Source organism: Parambassis ranga, chromosome 20 (assembly GCF_900634625.1).
Source record: "Parambassis ranga chromosome 20, fParRan2.1, whole genome shotgun sequence".
In the NCBI taxonomy this organism is placed as follows: domain Eukaryota; kingdom Metazoa; phylum Chordata; class Actinopteri; family Ambassidae; genus Parambassis; species Parambassis ranga.
Window position 1 is genome coordinate 13,931,915 of NC_041040.1, and position 22,257 is coordinate 13,954,171.

Sequence of the window (22,257 nt, forward strand, 5' to 3'; positions counted from 1 at the left end):
GGCCCTGCATAACCATTTTTATACACACACAACTTGCAGTAATCGACAAAATAAAAATTCCTGTATTTGCTTTAAAAGGTCAAAATTCAAAACAAACCTTTATTCAAAATAAAAGCTGAGATACAGTACATTACCCAGACTAGACGTCAACACACAGAGTATATGATCTATTCCCTTGCTTTCTGAGCTCAAGGTAAAAAGCTGTAAACCTTTATGCTGTAATGTCTGGCGGCTGCACGGTTCACTTCCTGTTTGTGTAAAACAATAACCTTCAATGACCCAGAGGCACACCCAGATCAAGATGGATGCCAGTTTTCCCTTTCAGACTTGATAAGACTCATGCATCTCCTTTTTTGGCCACTATAGAACTTGTAGAAAGGAATACAAGGTTTCAAAGTGACACGTGCATAGATCTGTTAGCAAGTTTAAGGTATTCCTATACCAGGTTAAAGAGGCAGGCTTCCTAATTTAAACACATGCGGTCCTTCAGACACCCACAACAGCTTGGTTAAGGCCGAGGATGATCAAGTATTGTAACTATAGAATGAGCAAAATGTTGAGTTAAAAAAAAAATCATAGTTATGCTACAAAACCAGGTGGTTGAAAAGAACAACTTCCTTGTATACGTGTTGCCAAAATGGCTGCAGAAATTAGAGGTTTGCAGCAGATCTGTTAATACAAAACAGGTGTAGATGCTAGCTTGTACACTGAAAAATGTATAAAGCAAAAAAATTAAATAAAGTCATAATGCATCATTTAAAAAAAAACATACATTTAAAATACTGTTATTAAAACTGAGCTTTGTACTTGAAACAATGTTGAAGAGTTGATTTGTTAGAGGGTAAGAATTTAGCATGCCGACACTGAATCAACACCATTTGGCTCAATAACAAACAAGTACAGGCTCACAGTTATTAAAAATAGGATTTTACCACAATTCATCAGGGCACCATTACGTTCTGGAGTCAGGAACACAGCGGACAATGTAGCTTATGAAACTGAAGTTATATGCATCAATAGCTGAGCTGAGAATGAGACCATCGTTGCGCAGTGTAACAGAACTCTGTGCTACCTCACCATCAATACTGTTTGTGATCCCTTTGTCCCGATCAAAAAGAAAAAAAGAGCTGCACTCTACCGGGCATCTTATGGGTGCTTATGGCATTATCTGTCATGATATGGTGTGATGCATATGTGTGTAGTGTATAAATGATGACATATGAGAGTCCAGCAGCCGTCCTGTGAAATAACATTCCTCTTCTCCTCCTCATCTGCTGTAAGAGCAACAGTTCATCATTGTTCTGATCAGGAGAAGCTTCAGCTTCACTGTAACAATTACTCTGCAGAAAAGTCGTCAACACTCCTGTCCTGTGCCGTCCCAGTAATATCAATAAAAAAAAAGTAAGAGTAACAATAAGCCAGTAAGGACAAGCTGTTGTGCCACCTCAGGGGGTGGTGCAGGTAGTCAGGCCATCATGGGCAGAGATAAGGGCTATCTGAGTCCAGCTCTGGAGGTCATCCACTCAAGGCCTTGGCATAATCTGGACAAAGGATGGAGATCAGAGATGGACAGAAGTGTCAGGACATATTTATGAAGGGAAGAAAATGTTTTAATCACAATCATACCAGAGAAAGTATCAATCAGCTAAAATGTACATAAGAGGGACACACCACAGACTCAACGAGACTGAACAACCTCCTATAGTACTAGCAGTAGATAACTACATTTAGGGAGCAGCTGCAGTGCCACCTGGTGGTTTGTTCAACTCAAAGAACACATACATATTACAGTCTATAACCTCAGACCTGCACACGTTACAATAAATAAAGTAATTGGGGAAAAACACTGATAAGTAACATCCCTCAACTATGCTATACTTTTTATTAGATGTAGCATATATACCACATAGCTTTAACAACACTAACTGAAAGAGCAATCAAGCAAAATTTGGCCTCTCCATTAACCCACAAAGCCTGCACAAAACACAACAGCTCTTTGTAAGAAAACATCTGTATACATTGTGTTTTCTTTTATTACTGCTGGCAGTTATCTCTATAGGAAACTTAACGAGAACTATTAGAAACATCTGTACATTCTAAACGGGGTGAGGTTTATTGATGGAATTTCAATCTACTCCTTCTATTCATTACCATGTTGCAAAGTCAGCAGATGTGTCTTACCCCTCTCCTGTAAGTGCACAGCAGGACTGTATGTGCCAGGGGTGGTCTTTGATGGAGCTCAGGGTGAGGTATTTGGAGATCTCTGCCGCAGACATGCAGTCCTTCATATCCTGCTTATTGGCAAATATCAACACAGCTGCTTTCCGCAGATCCTGAGGGTGAAGAGAGAACAATGAAGCCCTGCTCTCCGACACCTTTTCCACCAGAGGCTCTGAACAATGTGTCTGGGCGGAAAAGGTTAAACGTGGTGGCAACAATAAAAAAAATCCATGTCTGTTACAAACGCTCTGCGTGTGATGTCTTTCATTACAGTCGTGAGTCTCACCTCATGAGCCAGCATCCTGTAGAGCTCCTCTTTAGAGATGGCCAGCCTCTCTCTGTCTGTGCTATCCACCACCAGAATGATGAACTGCAGAGGAGGCAAAAATCACACTGAGCCTCCGCTTTTCAAAGAAACAGTTACAGCAGCGACACATAGCACAGCAGGGGCCATTTCCAGGCTGAGGGCCTCACAATGAGCAGTGGTGACTGCTATGCTAATGGTCCCCTTTTTGAATGAACGAGTGTCACTGTATAACAAAAGACCAACGGCACTTTTATTTTGAAGGGGTGTGAAAGACACCGTTTAAACCAAAGCAACCACCCAAGAAGGAGCGGACAGGTCAGCGCACATTATAACCAGACCAGAGTGGCCAGATTACAGTGTTACACAGCTGTAGGATGAGAGGATGACATCAAGTTACTACACTGACTGGCGGGATCTACTCTAAAATACCATCATACATGAAGTCGACATTTGTTTAATGCAAAGCTGTTTGACCTCAAAGTTAATTTCCATAAACGCTCAAGCAAAATAACAGTCACCACATCATTCACACATGTTATAAAAGGGTTGAGGAATGACCTTCCTTCTCCTCTACTGGGTTTTAATTATATATATTAACAGATTTGTGAGAAACACAAACTTTATTTCCTGAAAACTAGGTCATCCACACAAACATTTAACACGTTTTCCTGACAAACAGCAGTTAATCAATAACTAAATTCTATAGTATTTAAATATTTAAAAAACAAAATAGCATCAAATTCTAACAGAGAAGCTTAAACCAGAGAATGTTTACTGGAAAAGTGACTTAAAAAACATAAGAACTGCCCGTCGTGTCAGCCGAGTTTATAAAATGTTAAATGTGAAAAATGGCCAAACTGAGATGTTGTCAAACACCGAAATACATGTGATGTATTGTCAAACAGAGGAATCAAGAAAATCATCACAGCTGAGAAGCTGAATTTAAAAAATTATGATAATAAATAATGACTTAAACAACCAATCAATCCGAGACATGTAGGGAACCAGAGATGTGGAATCGGGTTCTGTCTTTGCAGCCAAGTGGCTGTATCTGATGTCACATGCAGGGTTTGAGTTACATTTGTGTAATTCTATGGAGAGCACCCTTTAAGCTCCCCCACACATCTGCCTCTCCTTTCTCAACTTTTTACTCTCCCGGCTGACCCACGCTTTGCTTCTCAGATGGACCTCTTTGTGAATACGCTGACCTCTGACTTGTGCGGCCCCTGCTGCCGTCTGTGCTCTGAACAAACACACCAGCTGCCATGCTCAGGAGGAGAAAAGCGCTGTCTGCCTGCTAGAGTACACAAAAGAGTGCCCCTCACCTCTGTGTTGGAGTAGTAGGTGTTCCAGGAGGACCGGAGAGACTCCTGTCCTCCAATATCCCACATCAGGAAGTGTGTGTTCTTCACCACAATTTCTTCCACATTGCTGCCGATGGTGGGCGATGTGTGGACCACCTCATTCATCAGACTGAAAGCAGAATAAACAACTGAGCTTTTCCACATTTAGTGTAGAAGGATGACCAAGAAAGACACGATACTTACAACTGGTAGAGGATAGTGGTTTTCCCTGCATTGTCTAGTCCCACAATGATCACCTTGTGCTCTGCAACATAAACACAGTACATTAGCCGAGTGTAAAAACACTACGTGGCAATGACACAGCGCCTGGTCTCAGTAAAAAGACTCCCCTGCAGCATGTTCAGAATCATAAAGGCACGACTTCCTTCCTTCCTTGACTCTTCCTGACCTCATTTTTTTTCCCAAAAAGAGCCAGAACTCCACTAACATTCATAAAGAACAACAGTACAGGCTTTATAAAGCAATAACACAGGCAAATGCAGCAGACTAAAGGCAGAAGCAGAGCTGACACATACATGGTAAAATATCCAGGGATAGTGTTTTGACTTTTCCTGCCCTGCTGAGGCCTCTGGCCGCAAGTGAGGAAGGATGTCTGGTCAGAGTTTGACAGTCTCAAAGAGATACTGTGGCTTTTGGAGGATGTTACATGTGTATTGCTTCCTTAAAGAGGAGCTGGCCTGCAATAATCCTGATGGCAAAATTAATGACCAACCACCATCATCATCGCATCCAAATTTCTGATAAACAGCGTCTGTCTTTAGGAACAGTCACTTACAAAAGGGTTAAATATGTAATAATCTTGGTCAATATTAAAAATGCAAAAAGATATGTGCTAAATCCAACACAACTACCAGCACATCTCATCTGGTTAGCTGAGTTTCTGGTAATCTAATTACAACGTGTGGATTACATGCATTCAGCTGCCCAGCAATTTCTCCACAGCCCACGCTGTAATCTCCTTAAGTGAGTGAAAGTTGACACTGGGAACAGAGTAATCTAGAATTAGGGAATGAAAGTAGGTGTCTGTCTTTGTTGTTGGCAGAGGCCAAGCAGCAATGAGACATAGGCCAAATTAGTTAAAAAGCAAAAAAACCGACGTCAGGTGATCAATAAAAAGAACATTGGAAGTAAACAAACAGGAATAAAGAGTTCTTACTGCTGACCTTTTCCCAATGATCCAGCAACAGCTGACTGGTGTTTATCTGTTGCATGGAACTGGAAAATTAAATCTGGGTGGGAATATTTACAGTGTACAGCTTTCCAGAAAGTGCAGGTAAGGTTATGTAATGCTTTGTGTACTGGAAAGTGAGCTAAAGCTGATTGACAAGTCGAGTGTGTTCGTAGTGACTTAAGGTAATCATGTCGGCTGATTAACAGATTAACTACTACTGTGGCGGCTGCTTCCGCTGATAAACTGCAGTGTAAATAGTTGCGGTTTCAGACAAAGGCAGCTCAGCTGGCAACTGTAGCGAGATAATTCTGTCCCGTCTGTTATTGTGGCTCTCGCTGCTCACTTTATGCTAACGGGCTAACAGTTCACATTATCTCCGGTTGAGCTGCTAGCGGGAGGGTTATCGAACCGTTAACAATTTCACCGACACCTACCTTGGTTACAGAAGAAGCTCCACAGTTTGGCGAATATGAGGCCCATTGTTTAGGTTGAGACCAATGTTTCTCCTTCCTTCCGTCCGTCCGTAAGCAGAGCGGCCAGCAGCACCGAGCTCCTCTCCTCTCTCGTCGCACCGTGCAGTCCGTGGCTGTCTGCGGCTAGCTAACATTAGCTGGATGATCGCTTGTCCGCAAAACACCTCACCGACCTTTTCAACGGAGCCTCCATGCGTCCCGGTAACTTCTAAAAAGCAACTAAAACGACGAAAAACGGCAACGTGAGGACTTGTTATCGAGCCTCGCTAAAGCATTCACAAGTCGTACAAACACGGGGAACACAGTGTTGACTCCGCTCTGGGAAACGGCTCCGCTCCTTCTGCCCGTTAGCTGCTGGCAGTGGATCGGCGAAAAAAGCAACCCCTACTGTTCAGTTATCTTCCGGTTACGTGATGACGTCGTTGAATGGTCGGCGGAGTGTTTTTTAAAAAAGCATTTTGTTTAATTATAGTAAATTGTGTGTTTTCGTAATATATCTTTTATCTAACACATAGAACAATTATTCGTTTATTAAAGAAATCACAGAAAATATTTACTAATTTATTTATTTATTTAAAATCTGGACGTTATATCGTTTTGTAGAAAAAAATAATCGCATTCACTGTGTACTTTGTGTTTAGATTATTTTTTTGTTCGTCTTCAGCATATATATAACTGCGCTTTTATTTGTGCACAAAACAAATTAATAATAAAATATTAAAATCGACGATTTATCAATTCATCTGTGTCATGTGATCATGCTAGTGACGTATGCGGAAGTAGCAACGCAGCGATCCTCGCCAAAACATCCACCTCTGATCCATGCTTGTACACCCTGTGAGTACAAAGAATTAAGATAACTTTTTACAAATAAAGATCACAGTTAGAATGTAGAGTCTATTTAGCGGAAAGGTGAATTGACGTGAGCTGAAGGAGCAGCCATTTTGAATACGAAAGAGCTGTTAGACTGACACGAGCTTTAAGATCATAGTTTGCAGGACAGTTTGCAAAGAGTAGGTCTGTTATAAAGTGTTGTTTAATGTTTGGAACATTCTCACGACACACAGATAGTGTGTTATTCAATTATTGTATTATTTTAAACTGACAGAATAAAAGGAGTAAATAAGGACAATACATATGAGTGTGGATGTGTTTATGTCAAGTGATGCATATTGCTGTGCTCTAATTGTTTACATCTACATCTCCACTATTATCATCAATCATATCAAAAATACCACACTATAAAAATGATAGGATGAGTGACAGTGTGACTGTTTCTTGGTCTTGTTTTATTATGGATCAGAACCCTGATCACAGACAGGTTTTCAGCCTAATCCAGAGGCCGTCACCACATATCTGCTGTTGTGTTTTTCTTTGCACGGACCGAAGACTTGTTAAAACAGGAAAATGTCAGTATTTCCAAGAATTTCTCTGAAGCCTGATGTAACAGAATATCTAAAGAGTGTCTTTTTAAACAAGGAGGTAAGACTTTCTGTGCGCTCGTCACAATCTCTTTTACTAATCATTCAGTTTAATACAGTTCTAAATATTTATTTCCAGGCAGAGCTGAAAGGCAGTATCAGTTCAGCTGCTGTAAAAGCATCAGATCGGAGCAGATGTTTGTCCTGATGTCCCTGTGTGTCATTTTCTCCTTTGCCTTGGCTGGTGATGTGTTCAGGTGCTTGCTGCTGTGGGTCAACAGGAGGCTGAATGTCGCTTCCAGAAGCTGCTCACATGTCTGTCTCACCCTCCTTCGTACACATGCGTACGAGCCAGCACTCATCTCGCTGCCCTGGAGGAGATCAGACGCCAGCTAGGGGAGGAGCTGAAGAAGGTGAGTGTATGTTGTTTTAACGATGTGTTGGTGCTCGGCAGCAGCAGTGAAAGTCATACTCTGTGTGTGTTGTTAAAAGCAACAGATGTGCAGCTCATCACCAGAGGACCTTCAGATTCTTCCACACCCACGAATTACAGATGTGCTGCTGCTTCCTGTCGACGGGCCGAGGTATGTGAGGAATGCTGGAACAGCAGCAGACAAATCTGAACACTTAGCATCAGTACAACCGCTGAGCTCGAGCTTCCTGGGGCCAAAAGCCACATGGAGTTTAAAGGAATGACTACAGAACTCCGCAAAAAACATGTTTCATTCAAGCACATGAGGGTGTTTTGGTATGATACTGTTTTTATTTTAAGCATCTGATGCAAAACACTGCCAGAAACCACAAATCCCTGCTGACATAAAAGGAAAAAAAAGGGTTGTGTGGAAGTGTGTGACTCCCTCTGTGCTATGATCTCAGGCCGGTGCAGCAGCTCAGCTCAGAGGTGGTGGTGGGAGCTCAGTGTGGGAGTGCCGTACTGAGAGGTGCTCACGTCTTCGCCCCGGGGATCCTCGGCAGCCCCAAGTGTAAGACTCACTAAAAACGCCTCAGTGTCTTCGCAGATTCTGTGTTTATACGGCTCTTCTGTTCTTCTTCTCAGACATGAAGACAGGGGACATGGTGTCTGTCTTCTCAGACTTGGAGGGCAGGTGCACAAGAGGAGCCACCAGCTTCCAGGGAAAGAAGGTGTTTCTGGGAAATGGAGTTGCTGAAATGGACCGGTCCACCATCTTCTGCACAGGGGAACCTCCCAGGTAGTTTTCTCTTGCACACATATGACAGTGTAATATGTGTAACAGGCCAGCTTAAATGAAGTCTTTCTACCTTAGGTGTGAACTTATCAACCACCTGTTGTAATATGCAAATGTGAGAGTCAAACAGTAATGGTGACTGTGTTGCAGGGGTATAGGTGTACGAATGGTGGCACCCCTGTACCAGAGTCCTTCCTTTGATGGCGTTCTGCCCAGCCTGGCCTTCCTGCAGGTGTTCTTAATGTCACCAGTAATTGATATGTACTCAGAGCTAATCAGGAAATGTGTAAGTGATCATTTTTCAATCCAAACATGCAGAACCTCCCCTCCGTGGTTGTGGGTCACGTGCTCGGGCCTCGTCCTGGAGAGCGAATTCTGGATATGTGCGCCGCTCCTGGAGGAAAGACCTGCCACATAGCTGCCCTGATGGGGGATCAGGTACCACATGTCAGCGACAGATGGAAACATTCAGCCTTTTGTTTTAAAAGTGTAGAGTAAAGTATGTCTCTGTCCCACACAGGGCGAAGTAGTGGCTTTGGACAGGATCCGAAATAAAATCGACCGCATTCGTCAAAACGCACAAATGTTACGTTTACAAAGCATCAAAGCTTTTTGCTTCAACAGCACTCAGGCTGTGAGCAGTGACCCCGCACAGCAAACTGAAGGTATGGCACACAGGTGCTGCAGCTTTGTAACCTTCTGTCTATGACTCGGTAAGCAGCTCTGTTTCCACACACACTCCAGGACCTCCCTTCCTTCCTGACAGCTTTGACCGAGTTCTGCTGGACGCTCCGTGCAGCGGCCTCGGACAGAGACCCAACATGGCCACCACGTGGAGCCTGAAGGAGATCTGCTCCTACCAGCCGCTGCAGCGCAAGTTATTTCACACTGTAGGCTTGACTTCATGCACCTCACACGTCCACCAGATTCTCATCACATTGACAGTAACTCATTCTGGCCTGTAGATGGCAGCATTGGACAGACTGTGTACACTGCACTGTGTGTGCAGCTTGGATTCAATCCTTAAAGGGAAAATCCACCTCAAACTGACTCATGTTCTGGCTGAAAAATTAATGAGTGACATCTTGAGACTTTGACATTTTCTGTGGGAGTTATTTTTGGGAAAATGAAATCGACTTTTGGGATGGATTTTTTTACTCTATGGAGTCTGGTATCATCATCCATGATCTAGTCATGCACACTTACATTCAGCTATTTTTTTTAAAAGGTAGATGTGCTCATTACCATGTTACATACCTGAAACAGTGGCTGCTCACCTGATGAATTTAAGTCCAGTTTTTTGCTTTTTTTTCGTCCCCTCCAACACTAGTTACAAAGTTAGTAACTAGTAGGTAAACACATTCAGCAGTCAGGTTGTTGTTTTGAAATGTACAGTTTTGCTCTCTGTAGATAATTTACAGTTTGATATCAGCTTACATGTATGTGTGTATTTTTTATGTCACTGCCCGGGCTAACAGGTATTCTGACACTGGGCTTTAAACACTTTAGGGCTCACTATGAGAGCGACTGAACCAAAATAGTAAACTGTAGCGCTAACCTTGACCATGAGCTGCTCTCTACAGCTGGAAGTAGTGAACACATGTCTGCACATGATCACATTGTGTTACTATAAAAATATTGACTGTAGCTGCTTTAATAAATAATCGACCTGATTCGCTGTTGTCGCAGGCGGTGCAGTTGCTGAAGAAAGGCGGAGTTTTGGTGTACAGCACCTGCACAGTGACTCTGGCAGAGAATGAGGAGCAGGTAGCCTGGGCCCTGGATACCTTCCCCTGCCTCACGCTCCAGCCACAGGTGAACACACTTCAGCCATATAGACAGACTCACAAACACAAATAAACAAAAGATTCACGTTGTTTTATCTTGCTTCTCTCAGGAGCCTCACATCGGCGCAGAGGGCATGCTGGGAGCCGGCCTGTCACCTGAGCAGCTGCGCCTCCTCCAGAGGTTCAGTCCTGAGCTGAGCTGGGACCAGACGCAAACTACAACCGCCTTCCCCGGCAGAGCCGACAGCGACACCATCGGCTTTTTCATCGCCAAGTTTCTGAAGAACTGACGGGAGGGTGCGTTGTTGTCTCGCGCACAGCCCTCACACGAGACTACAAGACAAGAACAATAGTGTTTATATTACAACACCCTGTGTGCTTTGACTGGCCAATGTTGACAAAGAGCTCACTGTGCTGTTTACAGCATCTGCCTCTTAACAGCTGCTCTCTAAAACTGCGGGCCATATAGGGATAAGCTTTATAAACACCAAGGGGCAGGAGAGAGGGGAGAGAGAGGGAGGAGGAGGAGGAGCAGGGAGGGGGCACGTGGGGATGGAGACTGAATGAGTATTGGCAAATGCAGCAGTGCTAGTGTCGCCATAACAACAGTGACGACACAGCTGCCATGGTGACAGTGGATTCGCTGGATCTGGGAGCGTTGATCAGGAAGTGGCGTGCAGAAAGAGGTCATCAGAGGTATTAACAATTTAGTGTCTTTAGTAGTGCAGGAGACAACTGGGAGCTCTAATTAGTACCTCTGCTGCCTGTGAGAGCGGCAAGACACTGCCATCAGGAGGAAGTTACATCATTTTTCACAATAAAAGCACATTTTAAGGTACCCTGTACCCTCAGGTTTGGTTATTATTGATTTACCAGAATTTCAAATGAAATGTTTCACACACATACACACAATACAGTTTCAAGTAAATTATTTAATATTGAATACATTAAAATATGAAATATGCATATTTGTATAAAAAAGCTTTCTGAATTTTTCACTCATTATTTTAAATATATTGATCATCACCCTGTGCTTGACGGTGAGTGATTTCATGAACAGTTGATACTTATATACAGCATATTGAAGCAAAGTGTTACCATTAGTTTATTCAGTGCAAATTGAACTCAGAAAAACTGTCTGATAAATCTGCATCCTGTGGAATTCATACATTTGTGTCTGCAGTGCACAAACATCTGGCCCACTCTCCATCATGCAGCATTTTGAGGACCTTCACGGTGACCTCGGCTCAATCCCTCTTCCTGGGAATACCATCAACACACACACACACACGCATCTGTCTGCACCCCCTCCTCCCAATACTCTACATCTGTGTACATTTCACTGTATGTGAAGGGCTGGTTAAAATGGCTGCATGCAATAAATTCTCCGATCAAATCAGCAAGCAGCTCTTGTTTTGTGTTTTGGAGGAGCAGCCTCCTATTTTAGATGCATCCCCTCAGTGTTGTCATTCATGTCGATGTTGTCATGACGACTCAGGAGGCAGGCCGGAGAGTCTACCTCAATTTTTCAGCGGAGTTTCAGGTGGCTATTTTTAGATGCTGCTTCCCCTCCTCTCATCCGGGTCTCCTGACAAGAGCACACATCAAAACCTTTCCCCATCATGTCAGTCCTCTGTTGGCAACTTTATTCTTCATATTTATGCATTATGTACATACACATGTACACTGTTATAAAATCTGTAGTGCTACCAATGTAGCATAGAAATGTCAGGCAAAAAAAACAAACAAAAAGACTGTGAGGGGATGGAGTGTAAACGGAGGGCCAGGGTGTGTCAACTCAAACATAACATCAATTATTTAGACATTTAGTGTCATGAAATAAAACCTGATATCATTGACTCCTGAGCAGGTGGAGGCTCCAAGAACTCCACTGCTTTGCAGTAAGTAGATGCTGTGTTCAATCAGGACGGCGAACAGATGGCAGACAGATAAACAACTTGCATTTATAGATCTGCTAAACATGTGGAGTTATTCGTTTTGCAAATGCATCCTTTAATTTTTTTAGTGAAGAACATGAACTGAACAAAATCTCCTAAAATTAACATTCTGTGTACTAAGAAGTGGGAGATCAACAACATTCATTAGAAAGAGAGGGGCCGGACTTAAAGAACAGCGATGGAGTTTTGGTTAAGATGTCTCATATCAAATTGCTTCCACTTGAACCCAATGAGAACCAGTGGAAGTGCAGAATAAAGGGTGTACCAATGTTATAAAATGTTTCTGGACCCATACAAACAACAGTACTGCATGTAAGAGGAAGTTACTGTACTCGTTTGTCTTGTAAGGCAAGACTAAGGTGCGCCTCGCAGGAGGCATAAATATGCTGAAACCAAACGTCTGACAGGTACGCAGAATACAAAAGGAGCTGAGCAGGAAATGATCATTAAAGTAAAGGAGCAGTCCGACACTTTGGGAAATCCTGCACACTAACTAGTGTTCTTGCTGGAAGTCAAGTCATTACCACTAACACAGTTTGTGTCTGTTAAAGATGAAGCCAGCAGCCACTAAGCTTAACACTATCTTCAGGTCATATTTAGGTTTTTGTACAGCTTAAACAAGCAAAACATGGTAATAAGGGAGATGTTTAACATACACCAGCATGGCTGCTACCTCGTCTGATGTCTGTGTGTGTTACACAGTGTTACAGTGAAAGTCCATTGTGTAAATCATTTTAGTCGTTTAGCACTATTCACTTCTATTAATGCAAACCCTCTGGGTGACTTGAAGACTTAGTAAACATTGACAGTAAGTGTGCGGGGCTTTGCTACGATCTTTGTGCCAAGCTTAGCTAACCTGCTGCTGGCTGTTGTCCTTATATGTATCACACAGATATGAAAGTGGTATTGCTCAACAGTCCTGCACCAAATCACAAAGACTGTAATATTCAGTTTTAGTTAGAACAACAAGGCTGCAGTCTGAAAGAAAACAATAGAAACACAGTATTAATGAGACAGAAATTCTCAGTTTGAACAAAAACTGAACATTACACTCCAAACTGTTACAATAGCTTTATCTGAGTGTATCTAAAAAGCCAGCAAATTTCCCAAATTGCCCAACGATTCTGCAAATACAGCATCAAACTATGTTGGTCGGTGAACCCCTGCAGTCAACCCTCGCAGTAGTCTGAAGGAACAAAAATATTCAAGTGGTAGCAAGCAATTAAAAATTAATAACAATAATAGAAACAATAAAAAAAATGCTAATCACAGAAAGCACAGCTCAGTACAGAAAAAAATTCTGCTTTTGTGTCATGCTTTATCAAACACAGGTTTAAAATATGCATATCTGAGAATATTCATGCATATCCACACATAAACAACGTCTATGCATAGATACACACATACATATACTTCTATATTTATATTTGTATCTAAGTAATCAAAATCCTGCCATTGAGAAAAGATGCAACGGCATTTACAAAGAAGTGTACATAAATAGGATGCTGTGGTTTCAGGGTGTAGCAGCACGATGGGAGGACAGAATGGAGAGTCCGGGCGAGGGGTTTGCTCTGTCACTGGTGGATGTACGAGTCTCTGGCCCATTCCCCTGCCTCGCCCCTCTTTTTGGGAGCCACCTCCCCCTCTCGGTCCCTCTCTCTGTCTCGGTCATAGTAGTGGTGGTGGTCACGTGTCGGCCGGTGGTGGTGGTGTGAGCGCTGCTTGTTCCGCTCATTATGGTCCTGCTCCCGCTCCTTAGAGCGGTGGTGTCCCATGCTGTGGCCGGCTTCATCCGCCCCACTGCGATGATGGTGGTGGTGGTGATGGTGGTTGTGGTCCCGGTGGGGCAGTGGCTCGTAGCGCTGTTGCTGCTGGGGGTGCCCCTCCCCTAGATCCTCCTCGTCATCCACCTCCTCTTCCTGGCGGAGGAGCTGAGTGCGTGGCTCGATATAGGCAGAGTCTTTGCTCTCTCGGCTCTCTTTGCTCTCTCGACTCTCGGGGGTCTCAGAGTCCAAAGTCTCCTGCCGGGATAGACCCCTGGCCCTGTTGCTGTGGTGGTGGTGGTGGTGATGGTGGTTGTGTTGCTCAGTCCTGGTGGACGACGACCGGTGGTGGATGTGCTGGGCTCTCCTTGAAGATTCTGTCCTGAGTGGCCTCTCCTCCTCATTGCCCTCTTCCTCAGCTTCTGCATCCCCATCGGCCTGGTCCACGCTCTGGTGGTGGTGATGATGGTGGTGGTGATGGTGCTGGTAATCCTCTCTGGAGCTTTTCCTCTCCACTAATGCTTTATCTCCTTTCTGCTCTGTACTGTTGCACTGAGATGAGAGGGACACACATCAGTCAGAATAATGGCAAAAGGCAGGAAAACATGAAAACACCACTGCAAACACACACAAACTGTGTCCGTCTATTCCACATAACAACTGAAACTCACAGCATGAAATGCCACACTTGAACACACACGCTTGCTTGTCACATTGGTTCCTGGAGTAAGAATTCAAGAAGCAAGCTGCACTCCTCAGTTTCAGCCTCCGTCGCACTTACCACACCATCAAATACATGTCAAGCTCACTCCTGCTCCTCATCAATATCTGCGCCTTCCTCATTCTCAGTCTTACATTTCCCATTGTGACGGCAGTGGATGGAGAAAGTGTAGAAGTGAGTATTTACAAACTGCACACACTGGTGTTGGTCACTCTAAATCAACAAATACTTCCATAACATGACTGCTACGGAAAGCTGACGCCTTTAAGAAAGACAAACGCATTTGGCGAATGTGAAACAAAGTTTATGCAACACACACCACCTTGATCTTGAAGACTTTCTACATCTGTTTAACAGCAATCCATCAAACAGCGTTTATATTCAAAGTAAAATAAAATACATCTTTAGATTGTGTTTCCTTCACCTCTCCCTTTCTAACACTTCTTCCTGTACCTGCACATCGGAGACCGGTGCCTGGCTGGAGGGCAGCGTAGCTGTGGGCAGCTTGGTTAGCTGAGGGTTTGGGGGGTTGCAGCTGCTGGGGTGAGTGCTTTTCCAGTAGGCCTCCAGGTAATCCGCCATATGCTCACAAGCATCCTCCAACTGGTTTTCATCAAGGATGATGTCAAACATCTCCTAAGAAAGGTGAGATGGAGAGACATTACATGGTCAAGAAGAAAAAAAGCAAAAGAGCATCATACAAAATATCATAGATGTGTCAGAGACATCCCTCTGAATTAGACACTAAAATAGCATTAGGAATTAATTCTGAGAAAATCTTGGATTGTAATTCCCTCAAGATACTCAACTGCGATCTGAATTAAATTAAGTCTGCAGTTTCACAAGCCTGGAGTGCTTGCTTCATTTTCTAAAATAATAACCAAGCAGATTACAGAGCAACGGAAATAGAACTGGCAGCAATTATAAAGCTTAAAAAAAAAAAATCTGACTTCACATATGCACAAAACTAAAACCCGGAGCCAAAAAGGACATAACTCCAGGTTCATTCAAACACTGTGCAGACTCACAGGAGGGCACTGAGCCAGCTTGTCGGCGGCCACCATCTGGACGTTGAGGTGTTTGGCCTGAGACTTGCCTCTGGACTTGATGAGCCGCTGCAGCACCTGAAGGCAAATGAGGACAGAAGGCAACAAGGTCAGTCATTTCTGACAAAACTAAGTTAAGGCTTTGTGTGGACAATATTCACATCTGTGAATGTTAGCTCTAAATTGAAAGTGAAATAGACAGGGAAAATAATGCAGTTTATTTTATTCCCCTCAGAGAGCGATACACTTTGCTGCCACTCTGATTTCAAGCGTGCATCTCATACCTCCTTAGCCATGCCTTCTCCCACCTTCTGCGTTATACAAATGCTTTGTGTGTTTTTTTTATTGATCACTGAATCATGAGCCTTTCTGCTGAAGGTCAGAGCAATGAATCAGTCCTCTCACGCATTTCCTCGCTCTAAAACGAGCGGTCACGTCTGACAGGCTGGATTTAAAATCACAGCCAGGGAGCAGCTCAGTTACAGGGAGACAATACGAGCAGTGACAAGACACAGCAACGAGCCAGACACAAATAAACTAGTGGAGCTGACTAACACTTCAGAAGTAGAGGGAACATTGCTGTGTTCCTTTGTCATCCTGTTCTCATTTTGTAATACATACTGTACCATTTATTTCACTGATTGCAAAACAGTCTCAGTTTTCTCACCTTGGGAGAGGTGATCTTGACGTAGACTATAATGGGGGCAAGAGATGTCTTCCCAAGCTGTGATGGGTGGTTGATGGTGTCTGCGTCCAGAACCACCAGCTGTAACGTCCGAGCCAGTTCGAAAATTCGCTCGATCTCACTCTGGACTTCAGCTGAGGGGAGAAACAGACGTCCTGACTTACTGCTCCATTTTCTTGCACTTTCATTAATGATTATTCATTACAATTATTTTTTGTAAACGTTTAAATATGACCACTTAGCATTTGCACAAAATGTTTCTGTGTGTAGTTAAAAATGGGTCTTAGGTCACCAGTAGCTCCTTTTGTAATAATTTATATAACAACTATTACTCGATTTAAACTCTTGGACATTAACTACTTGTACTGTGTATGTAAATCTCGATGGCTTGCTGAGATATTCCACCATGATGCTCCTATGGGTAAAAAAAAAAATACCAATTAAATGTTCTTAAATACAGTTTTATGTCAGAGGCACAACTACCTCCGCTGTTTCTTTGTGAGTTCATCAATGATATGTCTTTAAAAATGTGACTGCATTGCATCATTGATTTGGCACTCGGCTCCCGTCTCTGCCTCAAAGAGACTTAAATATTCAAAACATCATGACTTTAGGGACAAGGCTTTAGAGACTAATAGCTCGGAGAGGCCTGGCAAGCTACATTATGTTACCTCTAACAAATACTGACTGTTACATCACACAGCCCCCACTCAAACAGATGACGACGCGCCTGCAAAAACAATCCTACAAATCACAGAAAAAAAAAAGGCACGAGTCCCAGTCGGAGAAAAATCACAGCCAAGCTTCATGACTCCCAGTCACGACAAAGTCTGAAGTAAACTGATAACATGAAAACATTCCTAACTAACAGCTCACTTTCCTGCTGAAATATGCCAGATGGGTGAGATAATTTCACTTTAATACCCAGAACCAACATTTTCCTGAAATCATTTCATATATGTCACTTTTTATTAAAGGAATTTACAGAAAACAAGGGCAAAACATGTGGTGATTGTTAGCAGGAATGGGGGATTTTTAGATCCCAGACACAGTTAATGTGGATTTTTAAATGAATTAATAATGCACTCTAATGTGTCTCAGTCTTAACGTCTTATTTAAGCAGACAGCAGAGGTGGTGGTTTTACTGAGACTAATTATCTAGCCATGGTGAGGTGGCTTTCTGCGCTCTGACATGTAATACATGTTTTGCCCCCTGTATGCACTTGTCTGGGGACTTCTTCCTCTGCTGGGGCTGCTGACTGATGCTTATGGTGATACATAGCAGAGATAAGCCTTGTCACCATCATTCGACTCAGGAATCTGTTTTGTTCTAATCAGATCTAAACCCCAATCAGCCTAAGTCAAATCAGAGTCGGTTCTTGAACTCGTTATCGGGTTTTTTTTATGCTCTATCTTTCATTCCCAACAAAAGAAAGCAGCAAAACCCACTCAGGGCAGTTGGGAGTTATCATTGCCATTGTCAAGAGTTTCTTTAATCGTTTCCTTCCTTTTCCACGTTAGCTGGTCTCCTTGAAAGCATTATGAATCAAAACACCAGATGTTCCCAGGCATCGTGGAGATTACAAACAAAACCTACCCAAGTTAGAGCGTGTGTTGGAGCGCTCAATGATGGCGTGCTTGCTGGGGTTGTTCAGGACGGAGCGCTTGGCAAGAGAGATATCCGCTGTGACGCGGGTTATTGATATTCTGAGAAAAAAGACAAGAGAAGTAATTGGTTGGTCAGATAATATGTTGCATGTTGCTTGGGCACATCCACGGTTTCCATTCTCTTTTCATTTCACAGCGACACATACAGAAACATAAAGGTTAACAGCACACAATATTTAGGTTCTGTTTAGGCAACCTACCAACTAAGCCCATTACATGGCTGATGATAGTAAATATTTCACTAGAATTCCTGTGTACATACAGCTGTGCTTCACATTCCTGAAAAGGTTGGTCCTGTGATATTTGCAGACATCGGTTCTTCCTTTGGACACATGTGCCTGTCTCAGCCTGGAAACTGATGGCAGATTGATTTGTGTACAAACACAGCTGACTAATAAGAAACTAAGACTAAGCATGTAAGAAGCGTTGTTTGTCACAAACTGCTGCGAAAATCCTTAGTCCAATACATACATGCTCCTATATGCTCCTAAAAACCTGAATAATACGTATCCCACCTTTTAATCGGCACATGCTATGTCTTACTGGGCCTGAGAAACTCTTTTGTAAAAACTAAAGATATATTTTAGTGGGGAAGGTATTTATAGGTAGGTTTTTATAGAATATGATTCATTATGGTTTTTATTTTAAGCCACGTAAGACACACATTTCATGAAATTAATAAACCAAGGACAAAAGGCAGATCATAGCCAGAGAATTACCGTTGGGCATAAATTGATTTGAAAAATCAACAGATTAAAACAAACTATTCTCTGCAGCTGCTGAAGGTTTGTGTGGATCTTGGTGTTGTGTAACTTCATGGCCTTGCTACTATGGATAAGAGGATGGACTCAGCACTCAGTTAGGAGAACCTTGTTCAGCTCTAGGACCCACTATGGCCTATTAAGGACATGGAGAGGGCCTATTTAAAGCTGCAGCACACATCTCCAGGCCAAACAAACTTGTTACACACTCCCTCAGCTAACCTCGGGGGACAGATAAATACCAGCATATAGACTCAGAGAAGAGAAGAATGAGGAAGGAAGCGGGATGAGAGCTTGTATTTTAAAAGGTCACAGGGAGACTTACCTTCCCTCAAATCTGTGTTTCAAAAAGTCAAACAGGGCTTTTTGCATCATGTCGGTCACCTGTGGACGGGTGAGAAAACAGTTACAGACACCACATGTGACGGTAAAAAAAGTCAGTGTTTTGTTTGAAATGTTGAAGCACCTCGTAGCCCTTCAGTGACGGTCCAACCAGAACCACGGGTCGCATGGAAGGCACAACGTCGTACGGAGGAATGTGTTCCGTCTTTAAAGAGGAGAAGAAAAACAGTTTCACATTTATGGAGACGAAGTAAAGGCTCAGACCACAAATCACTTGAAGGGTTGGAACGACAACAAGCAGGACAATTTAAAAGCACAGGACAGCATGAACCATGAAACGGATGTCTCAGCTGGCCTGTTAAAACACAAGCAAGCTTTAATTTATTATAGATGTTAATGTCACCAGGTTGTTAAGATTTTAAAGGTAAGCTATGGTAAAACAACTATATTTCATGTCGTCTCATGGTTCTGATGTCACAGAGTAAAAAGAAAAACAAAATGATAGGAAAGGTTAGTTAGAGAACAGTAGACCAACAGAAGCTACAACTGAAAAACAGAGGAGGAGGATCAGGGCACTGTTAGAAGAACTTGATCACTGTCGAGGGTCAAAGTGGGAGCTCAGATTGTGGAACAGCCTGTTTTAAATCAGCATTTATATTTATTAAAGTTTCTGGCCTTATGAAGCAGATTCAACTGTTGGATGTGATATAGACTTTTTAAAGCATTTCCCATTTCAAATACACAGGGAAAGACTTTTTGTATTTAGGATTACAGATGTTCTTGTTTCTATAGCTGATATCAGTGGAAACAGAATCACATGTTGTGTATGTTGTTATTTTGTCTGGTAAGTCGTTTATAAAAATATCCAAATGATCTCACTAGGAGGCCAAAATAACATGTTTTGAAACACTATAGCATCTTTTTCAGTTAGGTTGTTTCTTGGCGCCATATTCAAACTGTAACTCCTCTAAATGTCTGAATCTCTGGGAAGCAGAAACTGTTGATCATATCACCCACAGTCTTTTTTTCTTACCCTATACTTGTCTCAATGTTGAAGCTGCTGCCTCAGTCTGTTGTCTTTATAATAAGTGTTTCAGTATATTTATGTAGATATTTTTGTTGCAGTCTAATACCCCCTCTTACCCATCTATCCACTCTGAAACATTCTCTTTTAACATTTGCTGTCATCACTGAACTTCCCTAGGGATGTTGTGGGAACTGATGCCCACTACTGCTGACTAACATGAGTGTAATAATGAACAGTGAGGAACTGCTAAAATACTTTAGCAGACACAGTCAACTTTGTGGTCAGTGAACCACGACCAACAGAGTTTGACAACTGAAGAAATGCACGTTGGGTTCTTACTGAGTCAACTCTTCATCTCCGTCACTGGTTAGCATATAGAAAAGGCTGGAAATACACTTACACCTAACTTAGCTCTCTCCAAAGGACAAAAAACTGCCTACAACCACAAATTAGCACATCAGGTGTTGTTGAATCCATCTATATAAAAACTGAAGCGCACACAAAGTCATCATTTATTGAGTCATGTGTGCAGACTATTTGGTTATCTTTAAAAAGGCCAGACAAGCTGTGTCCCTGTTTTTATGCCAACTCTCATCCAACTTGATAAAAATGGAAGATATAGCATTAATTTCACTTCTCAGTGAAAATAATTATATCTAATCACAATTCGAAGCTGTTTCACACTGAGGTCTCACTGAATCAGGATTACAAGTTCACATACAAACATATAAACAATCACAACACAGAGGTTAGCAGGGGACGATTGTAGGGTAAGAGGTCAGTACAGAGAAAAATATAAGCTCAAGAAACATAAACAGAGGTCATCCCCTGACACTGCTGTGCCTGCGCACCTCACAACAAAACTTACCGACTTCTGCTTCTGCTTAGCTGTGGTGAGACGGAAGAGGAAAGAGAGACAGGTTCAGAACAGGCATGCATGCAGATAGTGGCGTGCGCGCTCAGGAACCATGACGGTGGTGTAGACAAAGAGGACAGGTGCTGAGTGAGGCCGAGCAGCCATGGGCATTTGAGTCAGAGTCGTGCAGACGAACAGAGAAGAGGAGAGGGTGGGGTAGGCCAGAGTTTACCTTCTTAAAGAAGGGCATTCTTTTCTCTTTTGCTAGGGGTGACATGACATTGTTTGGACTGGCTTTAGGGGAGCGCAGGTTGACTGGAAGCTCATTGTCCTCGGGGTCTAAGCCTGTGGCGTCTATGTCAATGGCTACCCACACAGACAGACAGGAGCATCGTCACACAGGAGTGAACACGGGTGAACACAGGATGTCACAGACATCGGGGTATGTTTCACATTAACAGTACCACAAAAAAAATGCAAGATTGAAAAACTTGAAGTCTATTTTACCTTAGCTTTCACTGGTTAATGGAATAAAGCCAAAACACCTGTTACATAAAAATGAGATGAAGTAAATTTGATGTGAAGCTACTTACCAGACGAAGGAGGAGTAGATTTCCGTGAGTTAGTAACCACTTCACCTAAACTAGATGATGAGTTTGCTCCCAGTTTACTGAAACGACAGATTCAGATGTGTGAAGTCTATATAAATTAAATATAATCAAAGCAAAGATTGGAGGTGCAGAGAATTCCCTTTTTACCTGGAATGGAACTTGCCCTGTTTGGCTCTCTGCTCCTGAAGGATACGAGTGTTTTCAATCTTCACAGGACTGGGGATGAACCCGATTTCACAGCCTTCTTTCACCAGGCGTCCTATCCACCAGTCATTGTTGAATTTCTACACGACAGAATTCAAGAGTTATCTTGAGCATCCTCCTCGACCTCCTCTGCTAATTGTCAACATCATTTCCCTGACCATTATTATCCTGAGTATCATCTTGTAATTGCAGAGTTAGCCGCTCACCTCTTTGACATGGAGGAAGTCTTTAGCCTCAAAGGAGATGGCCATGCCTGGCACCGGGACATCGTCATCATGACTTGGGCTGTAGCTGACATTTGTGCGGACAGCAAATGCAACTGGTTTGGTCTACACAGGAGGAACAAAGGTTGGACATACATGAAAATGTCTGACTGAAGTTTAAATTCTAATCATTTTTGTGCACTTCTGCTGGTCAGCTGTGCTTCTTGTCTTCATACAAAGTGTAAAAATAACCCAGGGTGAGGAATACAAGCAGGCTCTGACTCATCCAGACGTACTTTAGTCTTCTCTTCACAAATGATTTGTTTCCCTGCTACACACAACAGCACTGACCTGTTACAACTCAGACATGGGCAACATGATAGTATCTGTAGCAGCCACTGCCTCAACACTGCCTTGTCTTCCACTCACCCACAACCAGCACAAACAGCACTTGTGTAAAT

General features: G+C 42.8%; 3 protein-coding genes across 9 annotated transcripts in view; 1 reads left to right on the forward strand and 2 right to left on the reverse strand.

Moving 5' to 3' along the window:
• Window positions 1-74: 74 nt before the first annotated feature.
• arl8 (ADP-ribosylation factor-like 8) lies at window positions 75-5,924 on the reverse strand. The gene is made up of 6 exons (XM_028433083.1): window positions 5,497-5,924; window positions 4,075-4,135; window positions 3,853-4,000; window positions 2,507-2,590; window positions 2,182-2,333; window positions 75-1,541 (listed from the first exon to the last, which is right to left on the reverse strand). Exons 1-6 carry the CDS (start codon window positions 5,540-5,542, stop codon window positions 1,493-1,495), a joined length of 540 nt encoding a protein of 179 aa, XP_028288884.1. The 5' UTR covers window positions 5,543-5,924; the 3' UTR covers window positions 75-1,492.
• Window positions 5,925-6,300: 376 nt separating this feature from the next.
• On the forward strand, window positions 6,301-10,796 carry nsun6 (NOP2/Sun RNA methyltransferase 6). 4 transcript variants are annotated; one of them, XM_028433075.1, is made up of 12 exons: window positions 6,314-6,372; window positions 6,839-7,017; window positions 7,214-7,369; window positions 7,449-7,540; window positions 7,833-7,939; window positions 8,014-8,167; window positions 8,315-8,396; window positions 8,483-8,602; window positions 8,685-8,829; window positions 8,909-9,054; window positions 9,854-9,979; window positions 10,062-10,796. In XM_028433075.1, exons 2-12 carry the CDS (start codon window positions 6,943-6,945, stop codon window positions 10,239-10,241), a joined length of 1,383 nt encoding a protein of 460 aa, XP_028288876.1. In that variant the 5' UTR covers window positions 6,314-6,372; window positions 6,839-6,942; the 3' UTR covers window positions 10,242-10,796. The 4 variants fall into 4 exon arrangements, with proteins under 4 accessions (XP_028288880.1, XP_028288876.1, XP_028288878.1 ...); XM_028433077.1 differs by having other exon boundaries at window positions 7,455-7,540; XM_028433076.1 differs by having other exon boundaries at window positions 6,335-6,372; window positions 6,925-7,017.
• Window positions 10,797-10,979: 183 nt separating this feature from the next.
• The window catches only part of cacnb2a (calcium channel, voltage-dependent, beta 2a), a 48,470-nt gene continuing 37,192 nt past the window's right edge, over window positions 10,980-22,257 (reverse strand). For 2 of the 4 annotated variants that reach the window (XM_028433073.1, XM_028433074.1), the window contains exons 3-13: window positions 21,800-21,922; window positions 21,537-21,673; window positions 21,372-21,448; window positions 21,011-21,144; window positions 19,020-19,100; window positions 18,879-18,937; window positions 17,722-17,831; window positions 16,107-16,258; window positions 15,422-15,517; window positions 14,847-15,029; window positions 13,484-14,224 (exon numbers count right to left, since the gene is read on the reverse strand). In XM_028433073.1, the coding sequence (XP_028288874.1) occupies window positions 13,484-14,224; window positions 14,847-15,029; window positions 15,422-15,517; window positions 16,107-16,258; window positions 17,722-17,831; window positions 18,879-18,937; window positions 19,020-19,100; window positions 21,011-21,144; window positions 21,372-21,448; window positions 21,537-21,673; window positions 21,800-21,922 (1,893 nt within the window). Of the gene's footprint in view, window positions 14,225-14,846; window positions 15,030-15,421; window positions 15,518-16,106; window positions 16,259-17,721; window positions 17,832-18,878; window positions 18,938-19,019; window positions 19,101-20,790; window positions 20,811-21,010; window positions 21,145-21,371; window positions 21,449-21,536; window positions 21,674-21,799; window positions 21,923-22,257 lie in introns of all 4 variants that reach the window. The other 2 variants (XM_028433072.1, XM_028433071.1) reach the window with 2 other exon arrangements.

What these genes read in the sequence shown, in the direction of transcription:
- arl8 (XM_028433083.1), bottom strand. Translation starts at nt 5,542, where the DNA reads ATGGGCCTCATATTCGCCAAACTGTGGAGCTTCTTCTGTAACCAAG. An exon ending in GAGCTTCTTCTGTAACCAAG is followed by an intron (nt 4,136 to 5,496) that starts GTAGGTGTCGGT and finishes TTTATGTTGCAG; the next exon opens with AGCACAAGGTGATCATTGTG. An exon ending in ACCACTATCCTCTACCAGTT is followed by an intron (nt 4,001 to 4,074) that starts GTAAGTATCGTG and finishes TTCTGCTTTCAG; the next exon opens with TCTGATGAATGAGGTGGTCC.
- nsun6 (XM_028433075.1), top strand. Translation starts at nt 6,943, where the DNA reads ATGTCAGTATTTCCAAGAATTTCTCTGAAGCCTGATGTAACAGAATAT. An exon ending in GTGTCTTTTTAAACAAGGAG is followed by an intron (nt 7,018 to 7,213) that starts GTAAGACTTTCT and finishes TGATGTGTTCAG; the next exon opens with GTGCTTGCTGCTGTGGGTCA. An exon ending in CCCCGCACAGCAAACTGAAG is followed by an intron (nt 8,830 to 8,908) that starts GTATGGCACACA and finishes CACACACTCCAG; the next exon opens with GACCTCCCTTCCTTCCTGAC.